At 37.5% G+C, this 21,526-nt stretch overlaps 1 protein-coding gene and 1 long non-coding RNA gene across 14 annotated transcripts in view; one reads left to right on the top strand and one right to left on the bottom strand.

The window, feature by feature from the left end:
• The window catches only part of LOC125322955, an 85,167-nt gene extending 64,685 nt beyond the window's left edge, over nucleotides 1-20,482 (bottom strand). For 4 of the 10 annotated variants that reach the window (XR_007202312.1, XR_007202304.1, XR_007202307.1 and 1 more), the window contains exons 1-6: nucleotides 20,222-20,482; nucleotides 19,716-19,889; nucleotides 12,114-12,470; nucleotides 9,981-10,027; nucleotides 5,749-5,899; nucleotides 2,835-2,993 (exon numbers count right to left, since the gene is read on the bottom strand). This is a non-coding gene — a long non-coding RNA (uncharacterized LOC125322955). The remainder of the gene's footprint in view (nucleotides 1-2,834; nucleotides 2,994-5,748; nucleotides 5,900-9,980; nucleotides 10,028-12,113; nucleotides 12,471-19,715; nucleotides 19,890-20,221) is intronic. The other 6 variants (XR_007202309.1, XR_007202305.1, XR_007202311.1 and 3 more) reach the window with 3 other exon arrangements.
• Nucleotides 12,464-21,526, top strand: part of IMPG1 (interphotoreceptor matrix proteoglycan 1) — a 56,919-nt gene continuing 47,856 nt past the window's right edge. For all 4 annotated transcript variants that reach the window (XM_048297398.1, XM_048297396.1, XM_048297400.1 and 1 more), the window contains exon 1: nucleotides 12,464-12,666. In XM_048297398.1, the coding sequence (XP_048153355.1) occupies nucleotides 12,600-12,666 (67 nt within the window). In that variant the 5' untranslated portion in view covers nucleotides 12,464-12,599. The remainder of the gene's footprint in view (nucleotides 12,667-21,526) is intronic.

The following is a 21,526-nucleotide window of genomic DNA, read 5'->3' as shown; positions in this document are numbered from 1 at the left end:
CCATCTCTCCCATCCTCTTGCCTGGTTTTGCAAAGTTCTAGGATATTTTAGGGAAAAAAATGTGTCTTTTTCCTGAGTGCTTATATACAGCATTATATTCCTTTGCTTTCTATTATTTCTGTTTTTCTCATTGTTGATATTAAGTGTTTGCTACTACTGGACCTCCTACTTCTTCTTTCTCTACTTCTTCCTTATGATCCATTTTATTTCATCAAAATAGCTGCATTCCAACCTCTTTTTTTTTGTAGGTTTTTTGGTGTTTTTACACTTGCTTTTATATTATGCTTCTGGATGAAAAACTGGTCATCATGAGGGATTTTTGCTAATCAGTGTGATTTTTTTCTGATCATTTCCATAACACCAAGAACTCATTCTTTTAATCTATGTAAATTCACTTCTCTTTTCTGACCTTCATGAGTCCCAACTTGTTTGGAAATTTTACTAACAGATAAGTTATACTTTATAGCACAGAGTTTAAAAAAAATACGTAATTTTCTCAAAAGTAGCCATTGATGTTTTCATATACAAACAGTGTTAGACTTTTTGTGAAAGCAAGTATCTCACCCTTAAATCCTTTCTCTGGCATAAAAAATGTCCCATATTTGTGTTGCAGAAGTAGATGTGACAAATGTCTGAGTCCAAATACAGACAGCAAAAATCCTGAAACTACAGTTCTGGAAATACCAGTGGGAGAAACAGCCCCCCTTGTCAGTAAGAAAGGCTGATTATCAACAATTTGTATTGCACCCTGACCTATATATCTGACCTGAAACCCTGACCTGGAATTCAGATCATCCAGAGACATCCCACAAGCACATTCATGAAAGCTCCTAGTACACACCAAAAAAAGTTGCTTAATAAGTGCTCTTCTGTTTTAAAATAAACTGTCTAGTTTGCATTACTACTAAGATGCAACAAAGCCAGTTCAGGAATTTTAGCTTAGTGAAGTATTCTCTTGGATTGTTCCTAAGAAGGTGTTGGATTTCCCAAAATACTGAATTCTTTCCAGCTGAGAACAGAGAGCCAACTTCAACACTAAGATATACAGACATGTTTTTCATGTATGAAAATGAGAAAATGGGAAAAATATATGGAAAGAAAAAAGGGAAAATATGAATTTGACAGTCAAGGTAGGACAGAATTTTGCTTCCACCTTGTTTATGTAAGTCTAGACAATCATATGCTTATCACTTTCCTAGGGCAAAGCCAACATCCTATCAACAGAATTCCTACAAAGCAAGACCATTTGACAGATGAATGCCTCAAAGGTATTTGAGCAAATGGGCCTCATGTAGAGCCCACAAATAATTTTCAGAGAAAACTCAGGTCCCAGGAAAGCAGGAAATTCTTCACATATCATGACCACACCTACCCATGTGGACACTCTAGGGCAAGACAAGACAGCTGCTAAAATCATGGGCTCCCTGTGACAGATGCTAACCTGGGATTTCATGTGTTCTGTGCATTAAATAAGGATGACCATGCTTGTTTTAAATTAGATAATTAAGTCACTGATAAAATGTTAATATGGAGCTTTGCACTGCCTGGCTGCTTATTTTTTTCCTTGTCTCTCTTTTCAGAGCAATGCTGAGTGTATGCTGCTACAGTTTCAACACTAGCTACACATAAACACAGATGGACTTTTGGAACTGCTACACAAGTTACAGAAGTTCTCAAAAATGCACATTCAAACTGAATGGCATCTGTGGTAAATGGAGGAAACAAAGGGCATTGACATCCCTCCAAAGACAATGTTCTTTTTCTTTCACTCCAAGTTATTCAAGCTGTTTGAGGGGGTAAGTTGGAGCTAACGCCAAGTCCTCACATGGGAAGACAGGTTAAAGAGATCTGTTTATTTAAAAGTGCTGGTCTATAAAATTCTCCTGGAACATTTTCATGGAATCTAGCTTCCAGGAAAACATCTGAGCCCAAAAAAAGCTTCCAGCCTGATGAGAATGTGGGCAGTTTCACAAAAAACACCTTTTTGCAGAAGCAGAATCCCAAATATCTCATACAGACAGCAGTAAAACAGCTGCCACTAACACCTTTGAGACATGGCAAGAGCAGCCTCTGATGACCTTTACATATAGTGTGATAGTAGCGTTTATTTGTTACCAGAATGTTTATGGAAGTGGGGCTTGTACAATACACACACACAGCATCCCTATTGCACAACAGCTTCTTATCCAAATAGATAGGCAGATAAAAGCTAGAGAGAGGATTAAGCACACAAACAGAGCAAGAGGAGTAAGAGCCAGCAAATTTCATGTCAGTTCTGCTACTTTTGTTTACTTGCCCTTTGGGCAGAGTTTAATTAGCAAGGGATTACTTGAAAAAAAGACAGGACAGAGTATAGGTATTAAAGATAGCCAGAGGGAGGGAGGAGAGGCACAGAAAGAGTCTGGAGTGAGACTGAGCTCAGAGTCTGTAAGAAATGAAGCTCAGGGGGTGGCAGAAGGTGGCTGCATGGCACAGGGCAGCGCTGTCCTGAACCGGAACTGTAAAAAGCAGTCAGATATCTATGGTGTGAACTGTCTAGGGGCAGAGGCACTACCTTGTCTTGCCTCTAAGAAGTGCATAGCACAGAGGCAGCCCTGAATTGGTAATAAGGACATGCAGCCAGCCAGTGTGTCTCACACAGGTGTGAGGCTACACAGAAAAGTTGCTGGTTTAAAGTTCTTCTGTGCCAGAATCAGCCTTTAGCTGGCTCCTCCAAAACCATTTGTCTGGCTGATCATCAGTGTGATGCAAAAAGCTGCTGGATCCTGGAGGGGGCCTGTTCTCTGCTGTCTCAGACCAGAATGCTGAGGAGTCCCAGTTCACTGCTCAGTTACCTCAGGGGTAAGGTGGGAGGAACCCATATAACATCCTCTTCCATCAGCATTGAGCAGAGCATCAAGCTCGGCTGACAACAGAGCCTGGTTTCTGAAGCCTGCATCCTCCAGGGAGGGCCCTCACTGCATTGCAGCATGAAGTGGGGCCACTGTGGGAACCTGAAGGTAGCAATGAAGATTGAGAAGCTGAAATTAAAAAGGTGTCTGAAAAGGAGTTAAATAAACCCTCATGTTAAAACAGTCTGGTGGGAGGTAGAATAAAGGTACACTACAGTTGCTTATTTTTTCCTAATAAAATATGAGCTATTTGGCCTTCTAAATTGTAAGTCTCTGGTAAATTTTGAAGACAGGAGCTACTTGTATATTGCTGTAGCCATCAGTGAAATGCAGAGGGAAAGAAGGAGGAACTGCCAGCGGATGGTGGTATTGTATAACATAAGTAGCTTCTCACTTCTTACATTGCAGTTCTCTACCAGGGGTAGCTAATAAACACAACAATCCTTTACTCCACTCTCAGCTTTCAAAATAATATACCATAGTGGGCTGGAAAGCAACTTCAGGCTGGGACATAGAGGAGATGAGAAAACAGCAGAAAGAAGCAGAATGAAATTAGGAGATGGAATGAAATAGGAAGGTCAGAAAGCAGAGAAAGCAGATGGTAATATGGGGAAAAGGGACCAGACGAGAGGCCAGATGGTGACCAGGGGAAAGAATAAAAAAATGGTAGTTGGACAAATAATTGGTTGGAAAACGTGATTTTTAAAAATGAATACAAAATATCAAAGACTGAGAATTTAGGGTTTATTCTGAGCTGAAAGGGAAAGAAAATGGGATTTTTGTACAACAGATTTTCTTCTCAGCTCCTCCCTTCCTGCCAACCATATGCCTCATCAGTGCATCTCAGGATGCAGGTCTTAAACTGGAAGTAACTTAACCACAGCTGATCCTATACTGTGAAAATATTTTTGAACTCCAATCCTATTACTTTGATCAATGCTGTGCATTCATTTCTGGGGAAGGGTAATTGAGCATTTGTACCATGTTTTTTGAAATTTTGAAGTCTTTTCTAGGAATCACAGAAAGAATGATGATAAAAAAATAAAAATCTGAACAGGTTATTAACAGCACTTCTAACAATACACAAATTTTTTCCTCATCACAATTTTGTTCCAGAAATGAACACATTCTATAATTGTTTTCTTCCCATTCAGACTGAACTTCTCCTTCTTTGAAGTGTAATTCAGCTTTCTAGACTACTAATTGTACATGAAATAGTACATGGAATAATTCTTCCTGCTCTGCGTGTATTATACTCTGAAATCTTTGTGTGCAAATATATTTGCCACATCAAAGAATCCCTGTGAAAATACTGTTTGGAGCTGACTGTGACTTATAGAGGCCCTGCAGTAGTCTGAAGCACTGCTCACTATGAGAGTGTCATAGAATGGCTGAGTGGGCAAGGGGCCTGTGCTGAGCACATTGTCCAGCCCCAAGGAAGACCAGGGTCAGCTAGAACAGGTGGCTCAGTTGGGTTTCACATGTTTCCAAGAATGTAGACTTCATAACCATCTCTAGAGACCACTGTCCCAGTGTTCAATCATTCTTATATTTAAAAAGTCAGTTCAAATAGAATTTTTATAGTTCAGTTTGTACCCATTGCCTTATATCCTTTTACTGAGGAGCCTGGTTCTGCCTCTTTACTCCCTCTCATCAGGTATTTTTAAATGTTAAGATTCCCCCCTGAGTCATCTCTTCTGAAAGCTAAACAATCCCAGCTCTATTCAGCATGCAGAGTAATACATGTATAATACATTTGGCCTTGTAGAATAGTACACTGAAACTGCAAACACTTCCAGAAATACAAATCTGCAAGAAGGAAAAAAAAAAAAAACTGGAATTGAGAGGTAACTCACATCTTCAGAGAAAAACAAGGTCACAACCTTACTAAATTATACATGACAACTTCTCAAGCTGCTTAATGAAAGTGAAGAGGCAATTTTCAAGTATGAGAACAATTTTACAATAACTACTTTTGGAAACAGTAAAAATACACCCATCCTCACATAAAATAGCCAAAAAGTATTCAATATTTTTCTGTTTGGAAGGGATACCAACTAAGAACTCATCTAATTGATCTTTCCCTGATAGATTTTCAATACCAAAATATCAAAATGAGAAAGAGCAACTGAGCAATAAAACCAAGAACTATAGCATGGTTTTAAAGAATTAGAGAAAACATTTCTATACTCTTATTTTGCATCAGCTACATTCCAAAACGCAGCTACGAGATGCAGATAAAGCCCACTTGGCTCAGAGCACTTCAGAAGTAATGGAAAATAATAACAATAATAATAATACTACTTCATTTAACAGTGGAAGACAAGGTAACGAGGGATACAAGGAACAAAGCATGAAATGAGTAATGGCAGTGTCACACTGGTAATGTTATCATGCATAAACCCTAAGGGAGTTTATTGGTGGTAACAACATTCAAGTTGATTTTGTGAGATTCCATGGAGGGAGCCAGCAGCATCAATACTGGGAAAACCAGCTTCTGCACATACACAGAATCTATTATGTAAGGAATGATAAGCATGATACTGTAAGACGTATTCCATCAAAAGTGTAAAACATCTTGTAAGATGAGAGGTCAATACTTGTACAGTTGACAGACAACCTGCTTCCCAAAGCGTCTTTGTCAGAAGACACTTTCACAGCATTACTCTGAGCTCAAACACAGCAGATTACTGAAAGCAACTGAAGCAAAACCACCAATAATATAGATAATAGTAGTGCCTAAATTACTTAAAAATTCTCCAAGTCTTGCTAGGCCTAATTACAGGCAATCTCCACATTATTTCCAGTTTTCCTATATTTTGTTTAAAAAATGTTCAAATTAAATATTTATATTTACTTTTGCTGGACTATGAATCACGGCAGCCACTAACTTTGTTAGTGACAGTTATCAACACACATATAAATCAGGAAGTTTCAGGTCAGGTCCACAGAGTCGTGCTGACTGTCACCTGTCCCTTTCAGAAAACAATAGCAACACACACCCCCTCCTGAAAAAGAAGAGTAAGAAACTGTTAGGTAAAAAATATATCCTGTTTCCACAATAAAGATAAATTTCCAAAGATTTCCATATATTTTTATCTTCCTGGGTAGGTTTTTAATTTCTCTCCATTTAATCACACCTTCAGTGGCACACAACCCAGGTACACACATTAGGGTTTTTTGCAAGACCTTTCCAGAAACTCCTGCCTACCAGCTCAGTCCTGTGCTCAGGAAATACAGTCGTTTCATACTCCACTCTCACATGGTACATGTAGAAAGTAAAACCCTGATGAACAAATGCAGACACTGTGGATGACAAGGAATAGCTACAAACAGTGAAAGAAAAAAAGTGAACATTGCTAGGCTAAGCAAGAAAGAGTAACTATTATCTTACATTCAAAGAGGGAAAAACTAAGCTAGTCTAAAGATAGAAGCACATGTAGTTCTTTAGACATCTCCCTTCTTGCCTTCTCTTTTACTGCTAAACATCTCTCTCCCATTACCATTAAAAGAAACAGAAATCTGAGCTACCAGATTTCTGCTTCTGTTTAGTGAAAATATATGGCAAAAGACCCCATCTCTGCAGGCTTTCTTCATGTAAAGAGACATATTTGATAGCTTCAGTTTTTTAAAGCTGATAACTACAATGTTCAACTTAATTTGCTACCCTGCTGAGGACAGTTTTGTGAACAGTAAAACCATCAGTTCCTCTATCAGCTAAATCTAGAAAGATCCTTTCCCAGCATCAAGAGAAAAGCAATGTGTCAAGCTCATTATGGCTCCCCATGACAGAAGCTTAAGGCAGCTCCAGGAGTAACAGAAGGTTGTGTATTGGTATGCAAGCAAGTGACCGATAATCTCTTTGAGCAGATGTACTGCAGTCTTTATCTCCATTGACTGGAAGCCTGTGGTCAGCTTGCTGTTTTGCAGCCTAATAGGAAAAAGAAATCATTTCAGTCCCATTTAGATATTAGAAAATACCAAAGAAAATTCATCAACTGTCAACATGAGGATCATTTGTTTATCAGTGATCATCCTAAAGCAGTAGTCTGAGGCTGAGGTATTTTCCTCATAATTATGCTGAATTACTCAGTTACTACCATGTTTTTTCCATACCCTTATCTCCCTTGTCACACTAAACAGCATCTAAGTACATGGATCTTTTTAAGAGTGTACAATCTAAAAAAAGTTTCAGAAGAAAGTAGAGGTGATGGGGTCAAGAAGTGATCAGAGATATATTGACTGGTAACTCATCATATGCACATGATACTTTTTCCTGTTCTAAAGGATAAGGGGTTCTAGGACTTCACAACTGTGTTAGCAACAGCATAACAGCAACGATTCTAAAGGCCCCAGAGAAACCTGGAGATATTTTTTGATTGCAGAAGTAATCTAGGGTTATGTTAATGAAATAACATGAAGAACTGCATTCATGCATCACCTGCTTCAATTTTGTGTTCAGGCTAGAATTCCACCATGGTCTCTGCAGCTGCAGTACAGCAGAACATTGGGGTCCTTGTTTTGGAGGAGAGACATGTCACAGAAAATAGACAAATTTGCTTTCAGCCTGAGCAGTAAGCTTGACTTTAATGGAAAGTTAGTCTGAGTTAGGGACTACAGTTCAGCGCCTAGAGGTAGTCATGGATGAGATCAAAGACTCAGTTAATCTACTATCTTATCTGTGTTAATGGCAAATAAATGAATAAGAAAATAACATAAAAACCAGGAAAGCTGAAGTGACCCAGTTCCTAGCTTGCCTTCATTGCATTTGACTGATTTTGTGGAATCTGCTTTTGCTGCAACTGGAAGAGCTTGTGTATCCCATTCCCTGATGGTTTTACTATTCAAAATTGTCTTGAATTCCTTCTTATTCTTAAAGGAAGGAAATTTTTATAATATCATAATTAAATTGGAAAATTGTTTGTCTCAGCAAGCTGCCAAGACCAAAAATGTAAAAGCTCAGGAAGAAGGAAGTCAATAGATGCCTGAAAATGAAATTGGGTATTTTCCTCTTCTTTCTTCCACCTTACAAGAAAAACTGAGTAATTTCATCAAATTCTCTCAACCCTTATGACATTTGTCTTTCAGGCCAAAGACTTCAAGGCTTGGTAATATTTCCTTATAGAGAAACCCATCCATTCTCCTGATAACCTTCACCACCATCTCATTTGAATTTCTATCTAATCTTACTAGGCAATATTGTTATTGCAGGACAAGAATATGAGATATGATTTAATTTTTTAAACATTTTCCTTTCCTTTTTATCCCTTTCTAATAAACCATTAATATTATATTTCTCTTTTTGATCATGGTTAAAGATTGAAAATTATACTTTCAAACTCTCCTTGCCAAATGGCTATTAATTTAGAGCTAATAATTATCTGTTCATCAATAGCATTATTTTTTTTCCCCTTAATATACTTTATCTGCATTGTTGTTATCCTCATTGAGCAGCAGGACACAGATCTGCACCTTTTCACTATTAGCGTAAGTCTTAGAGACTTTGAGAAATTATGCTGCACCATCAACAGATTTAGTTACCTTGCTGAAGTACAATTCTCCAGGTTTGGACCAAAACCTTCCTGAAAACTTAGCTTTGATATAGAGGCTGATTTAAACACTCAGTAGCACAGCCATCAACTCAGAACCTTAATCGCTGAGGTTCTTTGGAACTCTTGAGTCTGTTATTGGCCATTTCTTTTAATTCGTATTTACAGCCTTATTCTCACCCAAATTATTATTCCAATTCTGGAATTTGGTCAGGCTGAAAACTACCTTCATTTTCACAGCATTTGCTGCATTACTAATATTTTAATGAAAGCCCAATAAAAATGTGCTTTAGCCCAATGCTATCACAGTCTGTGGCCATCAGCAAAGTTGTATGGCACTTTTCCAGGATATATCAAGTGAGTTCAGTTTTTGGAAGGAATAAGTTTAAAGAACAATTGGTTTGAAAAACAAGAGAACGATTTCAAGCATGATGTCTGGACACTGATCTGTTCTTTCAGGAAGAAACTATTTTGCATAGTTTCAAACTGACCTTTCCTGATATGATCATATTTGCTCCCTGCTATTAGGGATTGTTAATGAAATATAATTTAAAAAGCCAAAACAGTAATATATATATATATCTATATCTATATATATATCTATCTGACCTGAGAGATACAGGTTTCTCTTTCTTTTATTTTTTTTCTTAATTTTTAAATTTTTTTTAATTTATAGGATAAATGTAAATCTTGTATTAGGTCAGTAAGAAAAAAACCCAAAGGTGGCTGGGCAGTGGTAGAGGGCAAAGTACAAATTACTGCTGAACTGGAAAAACTCAGAGAGCAAAAAGACATTTGTGGCAAAGTCTTTAATCAAGTGTAGGGCTACTGCTTATGCCTAACTTTCATATCTAAAATATGAAACCAGAATATCTAAAAATACATTTTTAAAACTCAAAATAGTCATCTGTGAAATATTTTATCTACATTTTAGTGCATGAGAAAGGGGGAGAAAAGCCATTCTTTCTTAGCGTGTATCATCTTGTTTGCTCCTATAGAATCTTTTCTATCTCCCCCAGGGTCATCCCTCCCTCCCATTTACAGATCAGGAGGCTGAGATGCAGCTTGTTTTGGCCAAATTCAACAGCAGAGAAAGGACCTGAAGAACCCAGGTTTCCTCACTTTTAATCAGAAGCCCGAAGCTGTGCCCAGTGTATGTTGGTTGCTAAGTATCTATTTGGTTCTTATGGAAATAATGAATACCGGAGAAAGTCTTGAGGCTATTTAAAAAGTACTTCAAAATTTTGTATCTCCCCTTCCCCAGGGTGAGAAACACCTCTCAGGTAAATGCAGTGTGGAAATTTTAAGGAAAAGAGTTAGCTAGACCAATAGAGAAATTACTCAGGGAAACTACAACCTGAAGTTGAACGGAGATGGTATAGACTCTGGCTGATGGTATAAAATACAACTTCAATTTTCAGTAATATGAGTTAGCTGGCACCCTGTATTACATACCCAGGTAGGGTACCTAAAATTCAGGACTGTGCATAACAACCTCCAGGCCATCTTTACGTGACAGTGTCTAGAGCCCCAGACTTACCAAAGGTCTTCTAAATGGAGTCCTTGAAGGCCTCAATTGCCATTTTTCTGCAAACAAAGGAAACAGCTTTAGGTGTATTTACATAGCATATCAGTGTGATTATTCTAGGTACATGCAGCAATGCACTCAGATGACCAGTAACGAGTCTAATTTAACCCATTTGTAAGCACTTATCCTGGGTGAATGGATATTTTAGCATCCAGTTTTGCCCTTCCAATGTCTTGGTAGTATATTTGTAAGGCACTATTGAATTTCAGTAGAATTTTTTTAATCACCTTTTTAACAATATATAATTATTGTTGACAGCAAACCAACTAGAAGAAACAGTTCTAGATTAATTAACAGTGACCTATAATTAAACTCTGAAGTACTTAGAGATGGAGTGGTCCCTAGATAATATTGCTTTAGTTTTAATGAGTGTTTATCATTCTTGTTTGCTTCCCTGTGGCAGTTATCAAGGTTAGTTACAAAATTTCTTAATTAAATGGAACTACATAGAAGACACTGCCTTAGCAGAAAACAGCTTGAAATATTAATGATTTAAGCATAATCTCCAAGTATGCAAACTCCTGCCCTACAAATTTTTAATCACAGTTTACCCATAGAGTTCAATCTTTTCCTTAAGTCATATCTTGACACTAAAAACAATGTCATATTTTAGGATTGTTCTTGTTCTTCTATCTCTGAAAGATAAGAATGTGTTATTAAATGTCTGCATTCTCCAGCATGTAAATGGCTCAAAAATACATCTTTATATGAAAGCTTTGATATAGTATTTCTGATTCCTAGCCCAGGCTACACTAAACAGTTTCTAGAGTAATTAAGTAAATCTCTTTATTGCACATTTTCAAAATGTAGTCTGACAAATTAGGTTCCTGATGAAATTAAAGGATCACATTCCTATCAAATTCCATGTGGAGTTTGGTATCCAGAGTGCTCTGAGGAAATAATCTGACTTTCACCAATTCCACACTCTCAGATGACACCACAAATGGCAGGTTGCACCACCCTGAGAAAAATTCTCTTTGCTTCCAACTGTTGCAGATTAAAAGTTGAAGTAACTAAAAATAAGGTAACATATGGGGCGAGCTTCATCTTTCAAATAAAAGTGTTTGCTAAAGCTTACCTGGTTCACACAGGTATGATTACACTATATACAATATGATTACTATATGTAAAACATGTAAAGACAAATATTGGTACTGCTAAAGAATGATCCTTATATAATAAAGTTTTCTTCAGTAGAAGTCCTAATCATCTCTACTGTTGCTTTGCATTGTGCTGCTGGCAAGGTACTCTTAATTTGTTTTTTTGGAACAATAAAACAATGTGCATGAAAGGTAATACACAAAAAAAAAAAGCAGATCTTGTCTGGTCACAGCCTAGTCTCCACAGTAGCTGGTCTGAGTAGCTAAAATCAGACAATCTTGGAAAGGGAGGGAGGTTACCATTGTTTAAATCCTAAGTAAAAATAGAATACTGATTGGGTTCAAATGAAGGTTGTTCTTAAAGTAACGTGCTTACAGATTCTTGCTGCCAGTCTAGATACTTCTTATGTTAAAGCACTTGGACAAAAATTTTTAAGGGGGAGAGCCCAGTAGAAATTCCTACCTGCTAGCATTTTCAGGTGTAATGCAACAGTAAAAAAGGTATTGGAAAATAAAAGGGTAAGTATGGAACATTTACCCTTGCCAATATGTAACTGGAATAGTTATCTGGGAAACTGGAGCAGAGCTGTTTGAACAGTGTGTTCACTCACTGCCAATTCTTGGCCTAGTTAGAGCTGTGTGCTTGAAACAGCATTTCTCATCACTTTCTCTTTTCCTCCCACCATACAGCACTTTCCCTGCCCCAGTCACAGTTTGGCATCAGATTGTGCCAGCCCTGAACACTGCTGCAATTCACTGCTGAGTCATCACTTCACCACTGTCAGAGAACATCACCATCACTGCTTTGACAGGAATATTGCAACAGCAACCTTGTGGTACAAGAAGGGAGAGAGGATTGCACGACATAGGCAGTGGAAGAGTTGAGCATTGTACGTTCTTTCAGGAAAAAGTTATCTTAAGGAAGTTCCCTGAGGTTTACGATCCCTGGTTTGGAAACAGCACAATTAGCTCTCACATGCCATACCTCCAGAATACCCAAAGGATCAATGTTCGAAGGCAATGGGAACTAGAAGAAACTTCTGTTGTTTATCACGGTATTGTTGAAGTCTTCTGGGGTTGACAGATGCTGCTCCAGAAGGTTAATAAGATGAAGAAAGCTCTTCCAGCTGGACCGTAAGAGGGATTATGTCTGAGCAGCAGATAAACAGATTATTCCAGAAACAGACACTGCTCTTTTTTAAAACTTCGTCATTCTTGTCTTACCACTCCAGTTCCCCAGGCTAGAAGTGTGGACGTTGGAGGGGTTCACCCAGCTCTTGCCTTCTGGCACCTGTTGCACTCTGCCTAGTTGCAATTCAATGCAGTCCAAGGCTGGAGACACCTGAAAATTAATAACAAAAAAGACCTTTGGGGATTTTTGTTCTCTAAGAAAACAGAATTCTTCTACTTGACCAAAATATTCTCATTTCCTGCATGACTGGTCTTGAAAACTGAATGATCAATAGACAGCATGCATTTGAAAACTGGATTAATATTTTTGATCATTTGCCTTGCTCTCCAAGTTCAGGGAAGCAGAGGTAAGTTCCTATATTAAAGATTTAGATGAATTTTATATTGCATATGTTGAGAAACAAAATATTTGCAAGATCAAGGGCTTTCACGTTACAGAATTTTTTGTTTAGAATGTGGTGTTTTGACAATTCAACTAGACACACTACGGTTACTGATACTGCTATAAAGCTGAAAAAGAAAACATTGATTTTTATTTCTCATGTGTGTTTTGCAGGTTTTACAGTATCTGTAAGAGATGCTATTTAGCTCCATTTTACCTGTATATGTTCTGTTATGAAAAAATATTATTTCTAAAACGAATACATGGAAAGTGAAAAAAGGCTGAAAGATCATCTAAGTTTTGACATGGTTGGTCTTTTATCCCTGAAATGAAGAGAAAGTAGCAAAGTGTATCTCCACATTTACTAGTGAAGACAGTTATTCTCGTTATTAAAAACAACTTCAAAAACTTCTAGATAGAGAGATTCTGGAGGAATACATTGTACTGTCAAATAGACAAGAAATGGCAATACTGGTAAGGATTACTGTAATAATAACTATAAAATTATTTGCAAGAAAATAGAAATACAGGCAACTGCTCTGTACTTAGTACATCAGCTAACTATTGCACTATTTAAAAACATTTAAAAGTTCACAACAATTTTAAAGCTACTTCAACAACAAAAAAAATATGGTGATGTGATTTTCCCTGGTTATTCCCATATTCAATATATTTAGAGCTTTGGGGAATGTATTTAATTTTGGAGGAGGTTTCTCATTAACTTTTCCATCTATACTTTGATATTTGTATAATTGAATTAAAAGCTAACATTACAACTGCTATGTGTGCCAAAGTCAACAACCTTCTATTTTTATGTCAGACCTGTTAATTAAATGCAAAGAATGCAAAATTATAGAAGTCTCCCCAATGTTATCTAAATATTTTTAGGGAGACAGTATGAAATATAGTCTGCTGTCAATACTGTTTGGAAAGTTTTATTTACACTTTTGGGTTTTTTTTAAGAAATTCCTGCTTTTCTTAAAGAAATACAGAAATACAGGACACAGTTCTTGTATTTCAGTTAAATTATGTAAGTCTTCTCTAGTGGACAATTAAAGTACTGAAAAAATCCTTGGGAAAGTATACTGCATTAGTTAACACTAGAATTATGTTTTGCGGCTCTTTAACTTTACTTTTTATTCTATGCAAGTAGTTTCATTTAATCACTAATGATATTTCGGAAATATCATTAGTGATTAAACGAAACTAAAAAAAAAAAAAGAGAGAGAATGATGATACTTCATGTCTGACAAGAAAACAAGTTTTATCAAGATGCATTGCTCTTGCATTTAAGTTGCATATTCTGTGATGGAAAGAGACAGAATGAATTCCAGGCAATTCACGCATGCTTGATGGTGACATTGCAGCCCCTATTTATGATTCCAACTTAGAAAGCAATAGTGGTGAAAGTGGTGTCACATAGTTTCACCTATTGTAAACTGTGATTGCATGTGACAATACATTTTCCATAACAGACCAGCAAAATGATGGGGGGCTATCTTGACAGAGAGGAATACTGAATAACTAGAAATATTCCTTGCCACCAGTTCTATAAAGTACATGTTGTATGCATAAGTGTATAATACTAACTTTTTATTGACATTTAGTCATGCCATACATAATATTTTTAAACTATGTTATTTCAAATATATGCACACAGATCTCAAAACACTTAATGCTTGTGTTAAGAAACTTCTTTTTCAGAGCAGAGATGCTTCTATGACTTAGCATTAGGGTCAGAAAATATTTTTCAAAAGTATATGGGCTCTCCCAGTAGTCTGAATACTCACATGAATCACTCCTTAGTGCTCCTAGCACAGGTGTTTTGAGACCCCTATGGTCATTCAAATTTGCAGTACATGTAAACTGTGACAGACTAGGCAATAAGAGACTAAGATATAAAATAGCCCCATCTTTAACAAAAAAATAGAGATAATTGCAAAATATTGACAGGGTTAGTCAGTTGATTTTTTTCCTAATGTAAAAGAAAAACTAAAATTCAAATTCTTTATTTTCTCACATTTATATTTAACAAAAAGTAGGTTAAGAAATATGGAGCTGGCTTAGTAAAGTTTTTTTTGGTCCTTCCTCCTTGTCCCTATTTAAGGACCAAAAGAGTCCTTCTCCCAGCCATTTGGAGGCTCTCCAGGAGCACCTCCAGTTCCACAGTAAACAAACAGGAAACTGTAGGGAGCAAAATAAACACTTTAGAGTTGCAGTGTTTACCTTTGGCCGTAATTTTGCCACTTTCCTGACAAAAACTGTCTCTAGCAATGGAAAGGGAAAGTTCGAGGGATCAAAACTTTGTGGCAGCAAAGAATCCATGCACAACGTCTGAATAGTAAACTACTGAACAGACAGACTAAATACCAAAATGCAGAGGAGCTTTGAACTCTCAAAACTATGCCTGGATGCTGGGTACATCCTAGCACTTGATACTGGGAACATAGGGGAACCAGAGTGCGTTCAAGGCTGTTTTGTGGCATTTTTTATTCAGCAAGCAAATATCCGCTATTTACTCAGCCATTCCTCAGGATACAAAGGCTTTTTGTGTGCTCTGTGAAATCATTTTAATTCATTTTGACTTTCCCCTTCCCGCTAGGCTGTTCTAATTCAGCAATAAATGTTTCAGATCTTCATTACTATAATTGCCCTCAAAAAAAAAAAAAAAAAAAAAAAAAAAAAAAAAAAAAATTAAGCAAATTTGTGCCAAAGGAAAAGAAAAATCAAAGAATATGAAGTTCCAAACAGAGAAAGAAAACAAGAGATATCTGCTTTTTGCAGTGATATTATCTTCTACTGTCATCCATAAAATAAGAATTATAATGTTAAAGTTGGCTTTCCTGTTTGGGCTTATAAAACTATGAAAAGTAAGCCTTTTCCTTTTTTCTCTCCCTTCTCAAACAAATGTACTACATATGGGGTTTGATCTTTTCTATTTTCCGGCTAAAAGCCAAACTTTAATATAAATACTAGACCATTGTCACTGAATCTTAAAGATTCATTCCAGAAATAGTCCCACCCGTGCCAGAGGGATTAGTGAACTGCATGTGAATGAACAGCAAGATATGTGGGATTTTCCTCAGAAAACACCTGTGGACAAGGTGATCATTATTAATAATCAACAGTTTTCTCCTTCTGCAGGACATTAATTTACAGGCTACAGTAAAATAACTTGGAGTCTTAACCTACTAGAAATCCAGATTGTTCATGTTCATTTCTCAGCTAATTTTGGAAAATTTGTGGTTTGAGCAGTGCACTGGCATGGCCAACACCCATTAGATATTGTAAATATGGTGTTTTCTTTTCAGAAGACAGTTTTTCTTCCCCAAAGGAAAATTCTGTATGCATTCTACTGCATTTTGATGCTTTAAAATATTTTAAATATGTTTTCCTTCCTTTTTTACCTCAGTCTAATCCCTTTGGGACTAAAATTAGTCTTCTGATCATCCTCTGTCACATAATTCTTCCATGTTAATCAGGAATTAGGTGCACTATCCTGTACATTCCATGAGGTTTGTACTTTGTAAACCCAACTGTGTTTCAATTTCTTCCCCTTTGGAATGTGTGATATTGAATAACACACTTCTCAAAAAGAAAGAAATATCTATCTGCTTTCATATACATGTCTGCTGGCATTTAGTCACTGTCAGTTGCTATTTACTGAACAGAGACTTCAGAACAGTAACCTGTCCAGAAAACATAAGATTAACAATCATCTGGGAGTACCCTGACACCTGCCACAGTGTAGGGGTGTTCACATACCCTTACATAATTGTAGCCTGCCTTATCATTGTATGCAAGCACACCACCAGTTTTACCTTTACCAAATACCTGCTCTGACAGAGAACACTATCGTCCTCATTTCACAAAGGCATGAGGACCTGCCGTGTGACACAGAAACTGAAGTCCTGGCTTGTAAGAAGCATTGCAGTCATACACCAGGACAGCAGCAGAGTTTTCTGGGCCGATTCTCAGAGCATCTGCCTGGTTACACAGACATTGGCAAATCAGAAGGGCCCAGACTCACAGCTACATAACTAATTGTGCTTAGGTCATCATGCTTGTCTTTTCATTGATGAGGTTCTGGCTTTTAAATTTCTGCTTCAGTGCAGAGCCAAAATTACCTTCTGACTGGCCACTCAAATGTTCCAATACCTCCCTCAGACTTTACCCAATTTCACGTTGACGATCTTGGTAACCCTGTTACCTGAAATACCAGTTTTAATGGCTGTGTTGTAGGTATACCTTTCATACATATGACTCAGCACAGATCATAGAAACCCCAGCAGTTTCAGGCAGGAAACAGTGATCACTCATCTTTAATTTTGTGATTTCATGATGATGGCACAAAATGAAGACATTTCTATTCAAGTTATTTTCCCTTTCCTCTTCTCCCTCAAAACTAAATGAATAAGTTGTCATGCTTAGATCAAGAATTGGATTAGGTGTCCTCCAAACCAAACTTGGTCTATGCAGCTTGATACATAACTAAGTTAAGTAAGGTTAAGTGCAAGTCACGCTGTGTCAAAATGTGTTTCAGCCAATTAGCCAGAGACTGTAGATTGTACTGCAGAATGAGTGACCCAAAACTGTGAGGAAAATCAACCAGTTCCACTTACACAAGCTGAAGTAAAGAGATGACACTGGGGCTTCTGGCACCTTTTGATATACCAGACATTCTAGTTGCTATCATATGTGAATACAGTTACCTCAATAAACCCATTCTGGACTGCAACTCTTTGACTTATACCATCAAAACTGTTGAAATGTTGACAGGTATGGCAAAGCATCACTGGAACTTGAACTTATGCTGTCTCATTGACTTTCTGAGGGAATGGCTGTACCTCTTGAGAATGACTAATCAGAAAATTAAGAGCAGAGGTGCTCAACTGAGTGTTTTATCACTTCAGACTGGATGCATATGTCTTGGGGTGACTTTATGATGTGTATCCCATATCGCTGCCCTATGCCCAGAAATTAGTTTTTGTGCCTTTCTATGCCTTCAAACTGAGCCTGAGAGGGGGAAAGAAAAACTGAGCAAAACTTTCCCAAAGCAGTTTGCAGCTTGTTCAAGGTCACACAGAGATAGAGACTTTTTTTCCAGCTGTGGCAGGGGAGGGAGGAAGCACCCAGCTTGCTGCTTTCCAGTCAGCTTTTGGCCAGTTTTTCAGTTTCCTTTTCTCCGAAGAGAGACTGAGAGTTGAACTTTTTTTCCTTCCCTGGAATTTCGGATTTTCTCCCTTTTCTACTGGACTGCTTCAACCTCAGAGCACATCAGGAGGACTTTCCACCGAGCACAGAGGGCCTGGCCCTGGGCCAAGCCCCAGCTCTGAGGAGACCAAAGGGAGGACTCTGACACTTTCCCAGGTTTTTTCTCCACAGCGAGAGATTTTAGTATTTAGCATTACTTTCCTTTTCCCGTGTGTTTGTTAAATAAATAGTTTTTATCTCTTTCACTTTCCTTCAAGGAAAATTTATTTGTCCCAAACCTGGTGGGGGAGGGGTGGTTTGTAACCTGCCTTCTCTCAGAGGATATATTTCTAAATTTGGCCAAACCAGCACAGCATCCCTCCAAGAACTACTCAAACATTTAAGTCATTTTCTTACATCTTTTGATATCATATCCATATCAACTAATAGAACAACCTTTCAGGTCAAATGCTTCTAAGATGGCCAAAGAAATACAAATAGGTACTTGCATCATACATGAACATTAAAACCAGTCATTCTTCAGTGCTGTTTCTAGTCCAGGTTCTGGACTTTAAGCAGACTGTTACAAGATCCACAAATTAGCAACAAAACCATAGATGGCCTTTGATGTTTTTTATGAATTCCAGCAGCAGAAGTTTTTATGAATTCCAGAAGCAGAGTTGATGAATAACAATTTTCACCTTTCTGTCTGAAAGAGAAAGTAAAAATTTCTACATTTAACGGGACCTATTACATCTGTGAAAACATGAGTTTCTTACTATGTTTTTTTCAGGTTGCAAGAAAATGTGTCAAAATCATGTTGACTCTAAGATTTCAGCATGTTCAATATTTGTGGTGTGTACACACAGCATTTATTGTGAATGTGGCTTCATCATTAGTATATGACAATTATATTCACAAAAGCAGGAAAATCTTACCAGTTGCATGTTATGCTTTCTGTTCTCATCTATAATAGGTAGATAATTCGCTACAATTATTTTCCCATGAATTGTATAATTAGTATAATTCAAAGAAGTTACTAAATTATCTCCTCTAGAGAGGGAGAAAAAACTATGTTTGTCTGTTATAAGGCCTACATATAAATTCCATAAAAATTGCTCCAAATTCACAGTAAACAAACAAGATTCTTCTTGAAGTTGGTTATCAATTGTATTTCTCCACTTGGCACAGAAAACCACACAGATATGTATGAGCAGAGGAGGAGGGGAACAGCTGAGGGATTCTGATATCTATTTTAGCTTCCCAGTGTTACCTACTTGCAGAAATTAAATTCTTCACACTTACTGAAATCCAAGAGCACATTGGTTGATGGCACCCATGATCTTTGGCTAAATCAACATTCTGAAAAAGAACCATTACCTAATGCCATCTCCTAGCTTTGAACATAAAACCATTAAAACAAAAAGGTTTGGACCTTTTATTAAAATTTGCACATTTACTAATGTCATTGTTATATATTTCAGAATTTATCACATTCTTCTTCAGATTTATCTCCATACATGTTCTGAGGTGTAGGTTGTTTCATTATAACCAAACATTTAGTATTTTCAACATAAGGATTACAATAGGAATGTATCACAAAGATTCATGGGAGTCTTACCTTATTAGAGGACTGTGTCAACAGAAACCAGATTCTTCACCTTTCATAAACATTTAAACATCATCATGTGTTTCTGACAAGAAGCAGGATTTATGAAAACCCACCATTTTCCTGAATTCTCAAGAAGAAAAATCCCTTGCTATAGATCTAATTTTAAAAACTAACATAGTCTTTAAAAGGTTGAAAATTACAGAACTTACCTTTTAAGCAGAAGCCTGGAACTCCTCTCCTGTGTCATAGAGAGCTTGAATGCAGCTTGTAAATATGTGAAGGTGATGTTTTGTCGTGCTGAATCCAAGCAAGAGATACAGGGATCACGCATATTTTGTCTTCAGTATAAAGTCTCCACTGCACAAGCAGAGCCTGGCACCTCCCTAAAATGTAAATGTGATGCTGAGTCTTGCATAATACAAGATATTAGTAGGTACAGGAAGGGTTCTATAGTGCTGAGTGTTAGCCATCATCTTTGTGGCACTCGTACAGGAAGTTCACGAATGAACTTTAGGCAGCTGGACACAGGATCTTCCAAACTGGAGGCCTGGACTTGCCCCCCATAGATACACGATTAGAGATCCAGGCCTCATTCCACAGGCAATGTTACTGCTTAGTCACATTTAAGACCAGCATTCACAAAGCCAACATACCAAACAGGAATTACCAAGCTCATCATTGTCCATATTCATTCTGAGAAATTAAAATTACTCACTTTTAATAAATACGTCTTAGCCCTCTTTCCTCTTTTGGAAACAGAAGCATTCTCCTCTGGCCACAAGTCCTCTTCTACCGAAGCTAAGCATCAATGTCAGCTGCTTATCTTTCAGCAAAACTTCCCCACAGTAGTGGATACTGGCCTCTTACTCAGCAGTTCACTGGCTAAGTGCACTAAACGTGAAGGAGTGAGATCCCAAGTGAGTTCCCTGCTGTGTCTCAGCTACCCCAGTCAGAGCTCAGATAACGCCCACCAGGATGTAACAACCATCGTGGCTGAGCCTTTCCTTTCAAAGTTCTTTCACTGTGTACATTGAAAACAGCTCAATAACATATCGGACGTGAAGATAAGTTCAAGCAAGCCACACAACCTTGGGTTGAAGGGCATTGAGCTCTCAGACTAGACCTGAGTAGATTAAATATTAGTACTAATTTTTCTAGTATGGAATTCCACACTGAATTTTTGAAACTGTGAGCCTTTATAGTTGTGAAAACAAACTTGGAAATGCAATGTAAACACAGTCAAAGTTGCAGTGTCTGACAAAGCACTGGCAAAGCAGCCCTGAACATCAGCAAGAGTACAAGGAAAGGGCCTCCACTTTCACATCTGCATGGGAAGATAGAGATTGCTGCACACAAGATGCAGAAAGCATTTGGTGATAAAGCCATGCCGTATTTTAGTCTGTCCCTGCTCATCTAAGCCCCTTCAAATCCAGCTAGATTCTTCCCATGACAGTGACCTGAGGAAATACACCATGGAAAAAAAAGATTTTAAAAGGAATAAAGAGAGGACATGTCATGGGCACCCTGTCACTGGCAAGCACCATTATAATGTGGGATCCTCACTACTGCCATGAATGGAGGAGAGTGCCTCTAGGGAAAGAGCCCAGGCTATTACCTCTCTTTGTACTTTCTGTCCTCCATCTGGTGTTTCCATGGATCAGCCCACTAAGAGATCTCAGGATCAACTTTTCAGGACTAGTCAGCTGTGCTTTTGTTACTGGCTCAATTAGCAACAAAAAGTTGCCCCACTATAAATTTAACTGCAATATGTTTATGGGATCTTTGCCAAATTAACCTACTTGATAAGCTTTCCTCATTGTATTTCAGCATTTCCCCTTACATAAGCCTTGTCTTTTAATTATTATTTTATTCTGTGGGCAATATGTCTCATTTATCAATCAAGCATTCTTCTCTATCCTAAGAACATCCACTGATTTTTCAGACTAATCTGCTTTTTCACACATTTGAAACCTTTTGATGATTTTAATGGTAAACTATTCAGACTTCAACAATTTTGTCA

This window comes from Corvus hawaiiensis, chromosome 3 (assembly GCF_020740725.1).
Source record: "Corvus hawaiiensis isolate bCorHaw1 chromosome 3, bCorHaw1.pri.cur, whole genome shotgun sequence".
In the NCBI taxonomy this organism is placed as follows: domain Eukaryota; kingdom Metazoa; phylum Chordata; class Aves; order Passeriformes; family Corvidae; genus Corvus; species Corvus hawaiiensis.
Note: the sequence above shows the minus strand (reverse complement) of the source record. Positions and strands in the feature narration are given on the sequence as shown.